The following is a 14,138-nucleotide window of genomic DNA, read 5'->3' as shown; positions in this document are numbered from 1 at the left end:
CTGATCCTCCTGCTTCGGCCTCCTGAGTTGCTGGGTTTACAGGCATGCACCACTGTGCCTGGCTAGAAATCATTTTTAAGAAAGAACTCATAAATTGGAGCCTTCACAGTGAGACTAATTCTAAAGTAAAGACCTATAAATAGCAGCAGAGTAGGGGGCTTCTATTTGCCTCCAAACTAGTTGCTACCATATACATACAGTTGGGCCCTCCATATTCCTGGGTATCAGATTCAACCAACTGAGGATAGAAACTATGGAGGAGTATTGAATATGCAGATTGCTTTTTTTTCTTCTTGTTTTCATTCCCTAAACTATGTGATATTAACAATTATTTACACAGCATTTACACTAAATTAAGTATTGTAAGCAATCTAGAAATTATTTAAAATATGAGGGCTAGAAGTATAGCTCAGTGGTATGTGCAAGGCCCTGGGTTCAATCTGTAGCACCCCCAAATAAGTAACAGATAAATAAAATATGAGAGAATATGCACAGGTCATATGCAAATAACTATGTTATTTTATATAAGGGACTTAAGCATCCACAGATTTCAGTATTCATGGGGGTCACGAAATCAATCACCTGTGGACACCAAGGGATGACTATACCTTATTTTTACTGCTAATTCCTACCCCAACTTATAATTAGACATTTTGTAGGTGAAATACTTTGCTTCATCTGTATATACAATAACATCTGTACAATATAAAATGTTATTAAATTGAAATACATATGGCATGATATAAAGTTGTACAGAAATAAATGAGCTAAAGATGAACCCTTTGTACCCCACCAAAGCCAACCTTCACATCTCCCAATTTATTTAATTGCTTTTTTACCTTTCAGAAAGCAGTACGACCAATCCAGACCTTTTAGGGTCCAAAAGCTGTGGATTTCTGAAAGGTAAAAAAAAAAAAGAAAAAAAAAAAAAAAAAAAAAAAAAAAAAGAAAAAGATACAAGGAGAAAGAGAGAAAAGGGGAATGGGGAATAGTGGGGACAAGAGGGGGAGAGGAGAAAATAAAAGGGAGAAAGGGAGAAAGTATCATGCTATCATTTCAGACAACTTACTGTCTCTGGATCCTCTGAAAGAAACAGAGACTCAAGTGCAGTCTCACCCACCCACCGTGGAGGCTCAACTAGTAGTATATAAAACAGGGGCTGGCTACATTCTTATTATTACGCAAATCCTAATCAGGTCCTGCCACCACCCCTCCTCTTTGCCCCCCCAAAATAAAGGGCGGGGGGACACCCAAAAAAACACCAAGCATCACAGGACCAAATGTTTTAAAACATTTCAGTTAAGGAAAAATGGGCCGGAAATCAAAGTAACAAGTTTTGGCTTTATAAGTTTGCAGTAGATCAATTAACCTCTTAGGGTCCTTAGTTTTGTAATCAGTTTAGCTGATTCTTTAAAGGCTTTTAAGAAACCTATGATCCAACCCTTACTTAGGTTTTCATTAAACAACCAAATTTGTCTGCTCACCCCAAAACTGATTCATGCCAACATAGCAGAAGGAACAAAGCCAATTCATTTCATGAAGGCTGTAGAGAAGGTATCACTGGGAAGAAATACTAGATAATGTTTCAGAAATGATTTTATCCTTAAAGGTAAATTTCCTTTGTGTAATCACTCACTATTTCCAACCTTTAAAGATGACAAGATGATAAGGATCTAGAAGGTGCAGGTTACTGAGATTAAGGATATAGTGGTGGACGGACAGGTCATTCAACTCTGGAATGGACAATCAAGGGTTACCCATAATGATGGAAATTTGGCTTTGCTACTGATAAGCATATACTTCAAGCAGACCAAGGCTGTGTGCCGAAATAGGTGTTTTGATGGGAAAAAAAAGTAGAAAACAATCCCTAATGCCAGAGGCTTCCATCTAGCAGGCAATGGAGTACAAAACAAAATAAAATACATGAAGTAGGGGACAATGAATGTATTTAAAATGTGTACCAACAGAGCAGATATGAGTTCAAAGAAAGAAATCAGTGTATAAAAGAAGGGAACCTACATCACAGAGTTGATGTGAGGTTTAAACAATATATGAAAAACACTTAGAACAGTGCCTGGGACTTGCTAAGGTCTATGTATATGCTGTTATTAAATATAAAGGCTTGCTTTTCATTCTGGGAGTATGTGCTTCCTAGATTCTAGGTGCTAAAAATGTAATATGAGATAAAAATCATTTTCTTGTATAATGTCTCTATGATCCTTCCTATGCTTTCAAAAAGATAAAGTACACCTTAGGAAAGATAGTGAAAGTTAAGTGTCAGGGTGTGCCTGACTTTTAGCTATGTCTGTCTCCTCACTGGACTGTAAACACCAAGAAAGCTGGGACAGATCATATTTGTTTGTTATCACCAATGTCCAGCATAGTACCTGGCATATATGAAAAGTTCTGTAAAATTGGTAAATGAATGGGGTTAGAGTTGGAATCAAGCTGTATATAATAGATGACCACAAACCAGCCTGCCTAAGTCAGATGTTAAAGGGTAAGGAGAAATAGAGCTGGATATATGAATTGGAGACAATAAGAAAAGAAGGCAGTGCATAAGGGCCTTCAAGTCATCAGGGCAATGCCTCAGGGTTACTGTCAATCCTTGAAATGCCCAAGCAGAGGCTGGACTATCTGAGAGGGGTAAAGACTCATAGATAACCTCTACAATTCATTTGAATGCTGCAGTACTGTGATAAGATTTTTTTTTTTAAACAAAAGACTCAAAATGAGTATACAATTATGATATGGCTTTAAAAATAATACTTGTACATGCCTATAATCCTAGTGACTTGGGAGACTGAGGCAGGAGGACAGAAGGTTCAAGGCCAGTGTTAGCAACTTAGAGAGGCCATCAGCAACTTAGTGAGACCCTGTCTTCAAAGTAAAAAACAAAAAAGGGCTGGGGACATGGCTCAGTAGTTAAAACATCCCTAGGTTTAATCCCTGGTACCAAAATAAATAATAAAAAAAGTTTGTATTAATAAATGCATGTAGCATGTACATGGCATTAAGTCAATGAAGGTTGATGAATGTTCAGAGAAAGGGGCATAATAGTCTGGACTTACACAGAAAACATGATAGTTGTTTTTTCAAAAACTATCATTAAGTATAGTACCTATTCTGTACAAGGACAGTTTCACCAAAAAGTTGAAGATAAAGGCAAAGAGATTTCCACTCAAACTGTGTATGTCTCTGAGCACCTAACAACTGAGTACTCCTGGGGTGAGGTGGACACCCCATAAGAGTCACTACAGAAGACATTTAAGTTTTGGCTAGGTGGTCAGATCTCTCAGAAGTTTTCCAACTCCAAGAGTTAATGGGTCACGATCATGGATACCTCCACTGCGTGGAGTATGCCAAAATGGAACACTGGGAGAAGGCAGAGCTATGACTGGACAGTGGGACGATGATAAGGTCAGTCTGAGGAAGGGTGACAGTAGGACACAAAGCAAGTGACAGAAATGCAGGGCAGAAACATACAAGGTCCAAGCTGAAGAAATGATTAGAAACTATGAGAGGATGAGTTCACAAAAGGGGGAGGGAAGTGGAGAGTGAGTGAGTGGTCAAGCAGAGGTCAAGGTGTGTGAACATGAGCATGAAGGCTCACAAGAAAGATAAACTGAACACTCCAGGCAGACGACTGGGTAAAAAGGTCCCAAGACAGAAGTCAACTGGAAGATAATAAGAGCAAGAAAGCCCACCGATCTGCTGCAGATAGATGTAATGAAGGAGAGATCTGTCCCACTGGCCACAAGGATAACAGCCAGCACTAGACATCTGACCCAGAGAAACAGGTAGACCATGAAGCACTTAATAGGCTGTTAAGGAGCACTTGTTTTTGTTTGGGTTTTTAAAAACCTTTCCCCCTTTGTTTTGTTTGTGTTTTAAACAAAAAACAAGTATATTAAAAGAAATACAAAGATTCTAAGTTGAGGGGGTGATCATCAGTGTCAAATATTGCAGAGAGATTAAAGACAAATATTTATGAAAAAGTTACTAAATTCTAGAAGCAAGGGATCACTGACAATGTCAAGAACAATAAAAGTGAGAAGGAAGAGCCATTCTGTCGTTTCTAAGACAGATTCTCTTAGCTGGGATGAAGATTTCGCAATTGCATTAGGCCACTGGAGCTATATCGTGAGATAATAACTTGAGGTTAATTAATAGGCATCAAAATTAATAGACCAGATCTCAAAGCTAATGTTCTTTTAGAGAGATCGACAGTGGCCAATTTCAAATACTGGACAATAAAATTCCTGCCAGCAAGTCTCTATTTCCAGGTTTCCTCTGCTATGTAGACCTTTAAGGTATAAATAGACTTCATATTTTGAACTGTTACATTTTTTCCTCTCCACTACTCCTAAAATCAATGAACTAGGATAGTTTATTATCTTATCAATACACAAGTCATATACATAAATATTTTATACAGAGCTACAGAATTCTCTCATACCACAGTTTTAAGACTATAGTGAAAAGAGAAAATGTAGTGCTTTCCACAAAACTAAATGAAGAGCACTGACTCAGGAACCTACTTGCTAGGTTCAACACTCAGCATCATCATTTATAAGCTGTGCAACCATGAATAAGTTATTACTTCTATACCTATTTCCTCAGTTGTAAAATGAGGATGATAATAGAACCTACATCACAGAGTTAATATGTGAAAAACACTTAGAACAATGATTGCTACTTGGTAAGGACTATATAAATGCTATTATTAAATGTAAAGGCTTGCTTTCTATTCTGGGAGTATGGGTTTCCTAGCCCCCATGGTATAAAAAATTCGTAATATGAAATAAACATCCTTTCCTTGTAGAGTATTTCTACAATCCTTCCAATGCTTGCTTGCTTTCTTTTTTTTTTTGGTATTGAGAATTAAATGCCACTGCACCCAGTCTTCCTATGCTTTCTTAAAACAAAACAAAACAAAATAAACAAACAAACAAAAGAAACCAAAAACAAAACAAAACAAAAAAAAAACCAAAAAACAGGTGTAGTGGTGCACACCTGTTGATCCCAGTGGCTTGGGAGGCTGAGGCAGGAGGATCATGAGTTCAAAGTCAGCCTGAGCAGCAAGGTCTTAAGCAACTCAGCAAGACCTGTCTCTAAATAAAAAATAAGGTTAAGGGCTGGGGTTGTGGCTCAGTGGTGGAGCACTTGCCTACCATGTGAGAGGCACTGACTGGGTTTAGTCCTGAGCACCACATGAAAATAAATAAATAAAAAATAAAAATATTGTGTCCATCTACAACTTAAAAAAAAAAAAAAAAAAAGAAAGAAAGAAGAGAAGGAATAATTCTAACTCAGCCTATAGGTGTGGATTTTAAAAATTTTACTGGTCAAAAAAAATCTAAAACCATGCTTTTAATATAAAAAGAGAGGGGGCTGAAGAAATAGCTTGTTTTGGAGAGTGCTTGCCTAGCATGCACAAGGGTCGCAGTTCGAATCCCCCGTGCCTCAGAGCGGGGGAAAGAAAAAGATAAAAAAGATCACCACATTTCCATCTTTTCCTTCAGTTGAAAAGAGCACAGACAGATAAATGAATAAAATAAAGGTCCAGGGCTGGGGTTATGGCTCACTGGTAGAAATGTTTGCCTGGCATGCATGAGGCACTGGGTTCAATCCCCAGCACATAAAAATGAATAAAGGTATTACGTTAAAAAAAAAAAAAGTCCATCAATAGCTTAAAAAAATATACATGTGTGTGTGTGTGTGTGTATATATATGTATATATATATATATATGTAAAAATAAAAAGAAGTTACTGCCCTTAAGATTATATAAACATCCTAATCAGGTATATTCTCCATTGAATAGTCAAACTAGGTTATTCTTAATGCTCTCAAGAAAATTTACCCAAAATAGATAAAAATAAAAACATTCTGAGATGTATAAAACTGAATGCCAATCCTGCACTATATAAACATAATCATACCTACCCTATATTCAAAATCTGCAAACTCCCTGCCCCCACGACCTCCTCTGAATCCACCACGAAATCCTCGAGGGGCAGCAAATGTACCACCTCTGCCACCACCACGCCCTCTGCCACCACGGAAGCCAAGACCTCCTCTGCCTCTGTACCCTCCACGGCCACGGTTTGGACGAAGTGGAATTCCAAATGTTTCAGCATTTAATCTTCTTTCTTCAGCCCAGGTTGGTCTTCGTTCTCTATTATAAAAGCAAGCAATCTTTAGCATATCAGGTATAAAAAAATGTTTCTCATCAAAAATATGTAGCATTAACTCCCCAATTAAGACTAAATAATTCCTAAAGATCAATTATAACTAAGCATTTAATATAAGTCTTCAAAGTTATCCATGGCATACAAGTTTAATATCTTCCTATAATATTCAGTTACATTTCATGGGAAAATATTCTTGCAAATATAGCTGATAAAACAAAGAAAAATGATAAAGGCATAAATATAATGGTACAGATATAATGAGATTTACAACTGACTCCACTAAGTACTAATGGAGAAGAAGGCAAAGCCAGGCAGGAAAATCTTGTTTTGAGGAAGTTAGGAGATCGAAGTAGTTACAAGTCTCCAGTATGTTCCTAGATCAATTTCTGGCTTTGACGCCAATTAACCCAGTTAAATGTCTAACCTGTAGCTGTCATCCAGTCTAGCTAGATAACTGCAGTTCTCAGAACTATCATCCTCCCCAACCATATTTAAACTAAAGTAAACAACTGCCAGCAGATGGCAGCAAAGTGCAGAGAGGACAAAGACAATGTGAACTAAGCAGCAGAACTCCAGTAACTTTTAGTTCTTGATCCCAAATCCTTTTACCTCAGGATAATCAGACATTTTTTCAGAATCACATTTACTACAATATGACAGAGTTTAACTGTACTGGCAAACTTCAAGAAATACTAATTCTTTTGGTACTGGCTTCATGTGTACTACAGTATAGCGGGATAAAGGAAAAGGTATTATGTGTGTATGCGCGTATGCATTTTTGTAGTACTGGGGATTGAATCCAGGTGAGCTCTACTACTGAGCTATATCCTCAGTCCTTCTTATCTTGAGACACGATCTCACTAAATTTCCCAAGTTGGTCTTGATCTTAGTGGCAACCCTCAGCCTCCTGAGAAGCTGGGTTTATAGGTATGCGTCACTTTGTCCAGCTGAAAAAGTCTATTTAGAAGTTACAGGGCTGGGGATAAAGCTCAGTTGGTAGAGTGCTTGCCTTGTAAGCACAAGGCCCTGGGTTCGATCCCCAGCACCAAAAAAAAAAAAAGTTACAAGAATGCTTCTGTTTTAATTAGTAATATCCGAATATGACTGCATCCCTAAATTATATAGTCATTACTTCTTTTCAAGAAATACAATTTAAAACTTCAGTATATCAATTTTTTTCTCCCTTGGTACCAGGAAATGAACCCAGAGGCACTTAACCACTAGGCCACACACCTAGCCCATTTTAACTTTTATTTTGAGACAGCGTCTAAGTTGTTCAGGGCTTCAGTAAGTTGCTGAGGCTGACTTTGAACTTGCAATCCTCCTGCCTCAGCCTCCTGTGCAATACAGGCATGCACCACTATGCCCAGTAGCATTTTTTAAAAATAAAATTAAACATTAAAAAAAATCAGTTATGAGCCAGGTGCAGTGGTGCATGCCTGTAATTCCAGTGACTTGGAAGGCTGAGGCAGGAAGATTACAAGTTAAAGCCAACCTCAGCACCTTAGTGAGGTCCTAAGAAACTTATCAAGACGCTGTCTCAAAATAAAATTAAAGGTCTGGGGATGTGGCTCAGTGGTTAAATGTTCTTGGGTTCAATTTTCAGGAAAAAAAAAAACAAAACAAAACAAAATAATTAACACCACAAACCCCCCATAAATTGTGATCATTAGACATTTTTAGGTATGCATTAAACCTTATGTTATTTTTTTATTTAAAAAAAGTTTTTTTGTAGTTGTAAATGGACAACATGCCTTTATTTATTTATTTATTTATTTATTTTTATGCAGTGCTGAGGATCGACCCCAGTGCCTCACACGTGCTAGGCAAGCACTCTACCAGTGAGCTATAGTTTCAGCCCTAAACCTTGTAAATTTATAAGAAAACATTTTATACTTAAACATCATAAATGTACACAAGTATAAGAATATTTAAAGGACTGTACCTATTATCATCACATGAAATATTATCAAAGAAGGACTTAGTTTTATCGTAATAGCAATTAGGTCCAAGTGGATCTTCTTCATCAGCATTTCCTTCACTGTTTTGGGTATCAACTCCTGAGTCTCCTTTATCTTCACCATTTACAGGCTTCTCTTGTTTCTCAAGTTTATCTTCTAATGAAAAACAAATATATACTATATAAATAAGACTTGTACTAAAGAAAATTAAACACTGAATCTGGAAAATATCCTTAATTCATATTAAATAATTTTCTGAACAGAAAAACTATACTTTACCTTTTAATTTAAGTTTATTATGAAACTCTCTGTCAATCTCCTCCTTGTTAAATTGTGCATTTGCACTTTCAAAGTCAAAGTCTTTCTCAAATTTCATTGGACCATCCCGCCGAATACCAAATCTTCCCCTGCCACCTCGATGACCCCCTCTCCCTCTCCTTGGAGCTGAGGAAGCACCTGGAACTATTAATAAAAAATATATACAATGGACAAGTATGTAATAGTTAATTTAAGACAAGTTGTTACTGTGGTCTTTCTGTTGTAACAGGTCAACAACAGAAATGCTTAAAGTCTCTATATACATTACTGTATTTGTATGTTTCATATTAAAATTGGTTACTAAAGTTTAATGTATATAGGAAGAACAGCACACATAAGAATTATAAAAATTTATATTTATGTATTACTTTTTTTTGGTACTGGGGATTGAACTCAGGAGTGCTTAACACTGAGCCACAATCCCAGCCCTTTTTTGTATTTTATTTAGAGACAGGGTCTCACTGAGTTGCTTAGGGCCTTGCTAATTTGCTGAGGCTGGCTTTGAACTCGTGATCCTCTTGCCTCAGCCTCCTGAGCCACTGTGATTATAGGCATGTGCCACTGTGCCCGGTTATATTTATGTATTACTTAAAGAGTATACAACTAAACAAGTTTAGAGCCTTCGACACAAAACTAATGTAATGCTCCTTGAGGGTAGGGGCTTTGTTCTCCTTATTGGCATATCCACCAAACCTACAAAGCACTAGAAACACAGGGTTCTCAAAACTTAAAACCTTTTATGAAAAGTACAACAGAAAAGAATACACAGTAGGAAAAATAAATGGGCACTAATAAGCACAAACTGCAAAGTAGGAGATGTTAATTCTATAACACAGATAAAGACAAGAAGCACTAGTTCTCTTTTGTTCCTAACATTTGCCACTTCTTTTTGCTCTCACCCTCTAACAGGCTCCATATTATTCAGGCATTACTGTATCTATGTATATTCTCTCTATATAACACAATAAGATTTTAGTCAATCACATGAGATATGATCAAATAATACAAAGTAGTATAATCTATAGTGAATATTTGAGAACCAACACGAGGAATAAGAAAAAAATGATAGAGAAATATGGAATAGCATTTGACATGAGTTAACTGAAAAATGCAGAGAACAGGGGCTGGGGTTGTGGCTCAGCAGGAGGGCACTTGCCTGGCATGTGTGAGGCACTGGGTTCAATTCTCGGTACCACATATAAGTAAATTAAAAAAAAAAAAAGTCCATTGACAACTAAAAAAAAAAAAAAATGCAGAGAACAAAGCAGTATGAATTTAATAACTATAATTATGAGAAAAGTTCACTACATAGTAGAAAAGGTCAGAAGTTACTGAAGGTGCTGGGCATGGTGGCACATGCCACCTGCCTGTAATCCCAGCAGCTTGGGAGGCTGAGGCAGGAGGAACACGAGTTCAAAGACAGTCTTAACAGAGTGCCTGGGTTTGAAAAAAAAAAAAGAACCACAAAACCCCACAGAGGCATTTTTTAATCTAGATAAGCAGGATTTTAAAAACATTCAACTTTACTATTACAAATGACTTGCTCACATGCCAGGAAGTATGACAGATCCATTTAAAAAAAAAGTTTCAGTCATAATGTCTATGTCTATAAAACCTAAAAATAAATACATAAATAAAAATAAAAATCAGAAAGAACATTCACTGTTCTGTTAATGAACTCTGGCGAAAGGGAAGAGTGATGAGTTTTAAAGGCAATGAAAAATACCTTTACTTATTAATTTATATAATTTTTACATGATAAAAGCATGGCAATTATTTTGAGAGAAGAGTTTGTCCCGCCTCAAAAATGGTAAAATATAGTAAATCAAACCAAAACCTCTGTATACACAGCACATACAAGAACATAAAATATATGGAGCTGGGTATAGTCCCAGCTTTTTAGGAGGCTGAGGCAGGAGGATCCACTGAGCCCAGGCATTCAAGGCCAGGTCTGGGCAACACTGCAAGCACCCATTTCAAAAAAGTACAGGAGAAATGAGAGTGTGAACACACACACACACACACACACACACACACACACACACACACACACACACACACAGTACATCTTATGTTTCTAAAACTTAGAAAATTACTTCCCATTCATTATATAAATAAAATGATTATACTTTTTTAATTTGGAAGAGTTTTAAATTATAATTTGATCTCTATTAGTGAATTTGAAATTAATAATACAATGGATGCTTTTGGGATGTTATGGATTATAAAACAAGTAACGAAAATGTAAAACCTTATTAAATAATCATGAAAGGAAAAGTTCTCAAATATTAAAATAAATAAAAAGGGAACTTAAATAAATAATTTTAATGGAGAAAATTTTCAAACTTTTACATATAATTCCATTTCTAAAATCATAGAGAATCAAAACCATTGATTTTATAATGCTAACAAGAAACTGATAAATATAAAAAGAGGACACCAGGCAACCTGGGAGGCTGAGTATTCCAAGTTCAAGGTCAGTCCCAGCAGCTCAGCAAGACCTTGTCTCAAAATAAACAAACAAATAAAAAAACCCAAAAAGCAGGGCTGGGGATATAGCTCGATTGGTAGAGTGCTTGTCTTGCAAACACAAGGCCCTGGGTTCAATCCCCAGTACTGTAAAAACAAACAAACAAACAACAAAACAAAACAAAAACACCAAAAGCAACCACCTTAAAAAGAACTGGGCATGTAGTTCAGTGGTATTTGGGTTAAATTCCCACTAGATTTACGCAAGCCATAGAACCATGCGTGAATCCTACTAGCAGGAAATATTCAGGAATATATTAAAAAGACTATCATTGAGTAGTTCTTCCCCCCACACCCAAAGAGTACATTTTAAAAATCATTCTTCATTTTAAAATAATTATAGACATATGGAAGGGGAAAAAAAGTAGTACAGACTGGTCCCTTATGCCCATCACCTAGCTTCTCAATTAATGTACATTGCATAATTAATGTACATTACCAAAACCAGGAAACTGCCACTGGCACAATATAATTAATTTAAGTACAGACCTTATTCAGACATCACCAGTTTTTGAAGTTCTTGTTTTCTGGTATGTCTTTATATATGTATAGATCCATAACATTTTACGACATAGACAGATATGCATAACCATCATCACAACCAAGATAAAGAACTGTTCTGTCATCACAAAGACACTCCCTTGAGGTACTTCTTAATAGTTAACAATCCCCAACTTTCATTTTTTATAATAATTATGCACCACACATTTAATATGTTTTCCCAATTGAGAACCATAGGATAGGTCCAAGTAACTTACCTACTTGTCTCTTGCTATCATTTCTGAATTGTTCATTTTCTGGTCTTGAAACTTTGTGTACTTCAGCTATAGAAGGGGACATGCAAAGTGAGATATCAACTCAGGACATATAACTGAAACTTTCTGTAAAATTAGAAATGAGGGGAAACCCACAAAACAAAACCTATGCAGTGCCCCAAAAGTATAGCCACCCCACCACCACTTTTGAGTCAAATTTGAAAGACTGACCATTCTATTAAGTTCAGTTTAAACCTTCTAGGATCATTCATATAAAGTAAATCCTCTTAATGAAAATAAGGTGAGGTGAAAATGTTGATCAGTCAATTATAGAACAGTAAATAGCTAAAGTTCTACCTCGCCTGTGCTCTTGGTTCTCTATTGCTTTTTGGCTGGTAGATGGCAAAGGCCTGGTTGATACAGGGCTCCTTCTCCCAACAGGTGCTGGAGCAGGTAAGTGGGCCGAGGCGGTCTGTACTGCTTGTTCCATGGTTGGACTTTTTCTCAAAGGGTCTAACTGAGGGCTTGAACGACCTAAAATGTAACCAGAAGATAAGAATCTACCCTAACCTAGGATTTCAAATTAAATTAGACCTTTAAAAAAAAAAAAAAAAAAAAGTCTATTAGAGTTTTCTTTTTGTTTTGCGGAGCTGGGGATTGAACCCAGAGCCCTGTACATGCAAGGCAAACACTATCACTGAGCTACAGCTCCAGGCCCTATAGTTTTATTTCTATCAATACAAATCCTCAGTACAAATTTGAACTAATCTACTTATTAAAACAGGTTATCTTTAGTGGTCTGCTCAGTATTTTTAATTTTTTTTCCTCTTTTTTTTTGGTACTGGGGAATGAATGCAGGGGCGCTTTACCACTGAATTATAACCCCAGTCCATCTTATTTTTTTCTGGCAGGGTCTTATTAAGTCGCTGAGACTGGCATTATAGGCATGTGCCATTAAACTCAGCAGTTTGGTCATTAAAACAAAACAAAACAAAACAAAACAAAACAAAGACTCTTCACCTCCACAACTTTATCTGTGTTTCTACCTAGTGGAATAAAGTATCTCAAAAATTGTTGCCTGGTACAAGACTCCCTAAGAATAATATTGAAAATCACGTTGAAGGTAGGTCAAATGAAGGCTATGCAATAACAACCAAATACTGACACATTTAAATGTTTTTAGTATTTTCTGTAGATGACTAATACGATATCTGTCCATGAAGTACTATTACAAGAAGGTGAGGTAAGTGGTTCTTATATACCTTAGATGCTTGGGTATTAAACATCAAAATTAAAAGACCAGAAACAAATAAGCCCTTCAGATAATTACACAGTAGCCATAATAATTCTTTGCCACTTTAAGGATCAAGAGATTTTTTAAAAGCAAGGTTTTACTTAACATGGGGTTTGTACTTACAATGCTTTCCCTTTTATGAGGTCAGAACCTAGTCACAGGTTTAACTGAAGAATACAACATTAGGCATTACTACCATGCTTTATTTTGCCCCTATGGTGTTTGCTATAAATCTCTGCTCAGGTAATTCTTAAAGTTCATGATACTGTACAATATGATGTTTTGTTTAAAAATTATGTTCATTTTATACAAAAACATTTCCAAGTATGCCACTACCTACTCATGCACATCCACACAGGTTCCAAACAACTGGTAAACTGCTGAGCACTGGCAATCACTGGTTTTGTGTATCCAGATACTTTAGGGCCAATTAATTAGTTTATGGTTATACAAAGTATTACGAATGTGTATCACCATTTTCAGCCATTAATGACAAATTAGCTTTGGCCAAAAAATTTAGATCACTATGAAAACATTTAAAAATAAAGTTATCATTAATAGAAACACTAGTTTTTTCGTTTTTTCATTGATCATAATGAGAAATCATGGTGGTTTATGTAAATTTTAGCCTGTGAGCAACATTTCATATTTTACTCATAAATAAATAAAAAGGTTTTTTTTTGTTTTTTTTTTTGGAGATAGGGTCTCATTATGTTGCCCAGGATGGCCTTGAACTCTTGAGCTCAAGTGATTCTCTTTCTTCAGCTTTCCAATTAGCCAGGAGTACAGGTGCTCACCAACACACCTAGCCTGTAGTATTTTTTGAAAGTACTTTGTTTTGTGTTTAAAACATTCTTTTTTACAAATAGAGTTTACTAATCAGGATAACAATTTTGCTATAAATAAGGAAATACAGGCAATGTTGGCATAATATAGGAATAAATCCAGAGTTATTTGAGTAGAAATACATCCTGTAACAATTTTATATAGATATACCTCTAACTTTAATAAAATTATACTTAAAATGTAACATTTAAATTTATTTTAAAGAGTTTTTTGGGCTGGGGATACGGCTCAGTGGTAGA

General features: G+C 36.1%; 1 protein-coding gene across 3 annotated transcripts in view; it reads right to left on the bottom strand.

The window, feature by feature from the left end:
- Positions 1-14,138, bottom strand: part of LSM14A (LSM14A mRNA processing body assembly factor) — a 58,925-nt gene that overhangs the window by 3,618 nt on the left and 41,169 nt on the right. The window contains exons 5-10 of one of the 3 annotated variants that reach the window (XM_079118563.1): positions 12,117-12,293; positions 11,763-11,828; positions 8,437-8,619; positions 8,142-8,313; positions 5,949-6,180; positions 840-896 (exon numbers count right to left, since the gene is read on the bottom strand). In XM_079118563.1, coding sequence (XP_078974689.1) covers positions 873-896; positions 5,949-6,180; positions 8,142-8,313; positions 8,437-8,619; positions 11,763-11,828; positions 12,117-12,293 — 854 coding nt within the window. In that variant the 3' untranslated portion in view covers positions 840-872. The remainder of the gene's footprint in view (positions 1-839; positions 897-5,948; positions 6,181-8,141; positions 8,314-8,436; positions 8,620-11,762; positions 11,829-12,116; positions 12,294-14,138) is intronic. The other 2 variants (XM_079118562.1, XM_079118564.1) reach the window with 2 other exon arrangements.

The sequence above is a fragment of the Sciurus vulgaris genome, assembly GCF_902686455.1.
Source record: "Sciurus vulgaris genome assembly, chromosome: 17".
Classification (NCBI taxonomy): Eukaryota; Metazoa; Chordata; class Mammalia; order Rodentia; family Sciuridae; genus Sciurus; species Sciurus vulgaris.
This window is presented reverse-complemented; position numbering and strand designations above follow the sequence as displayed.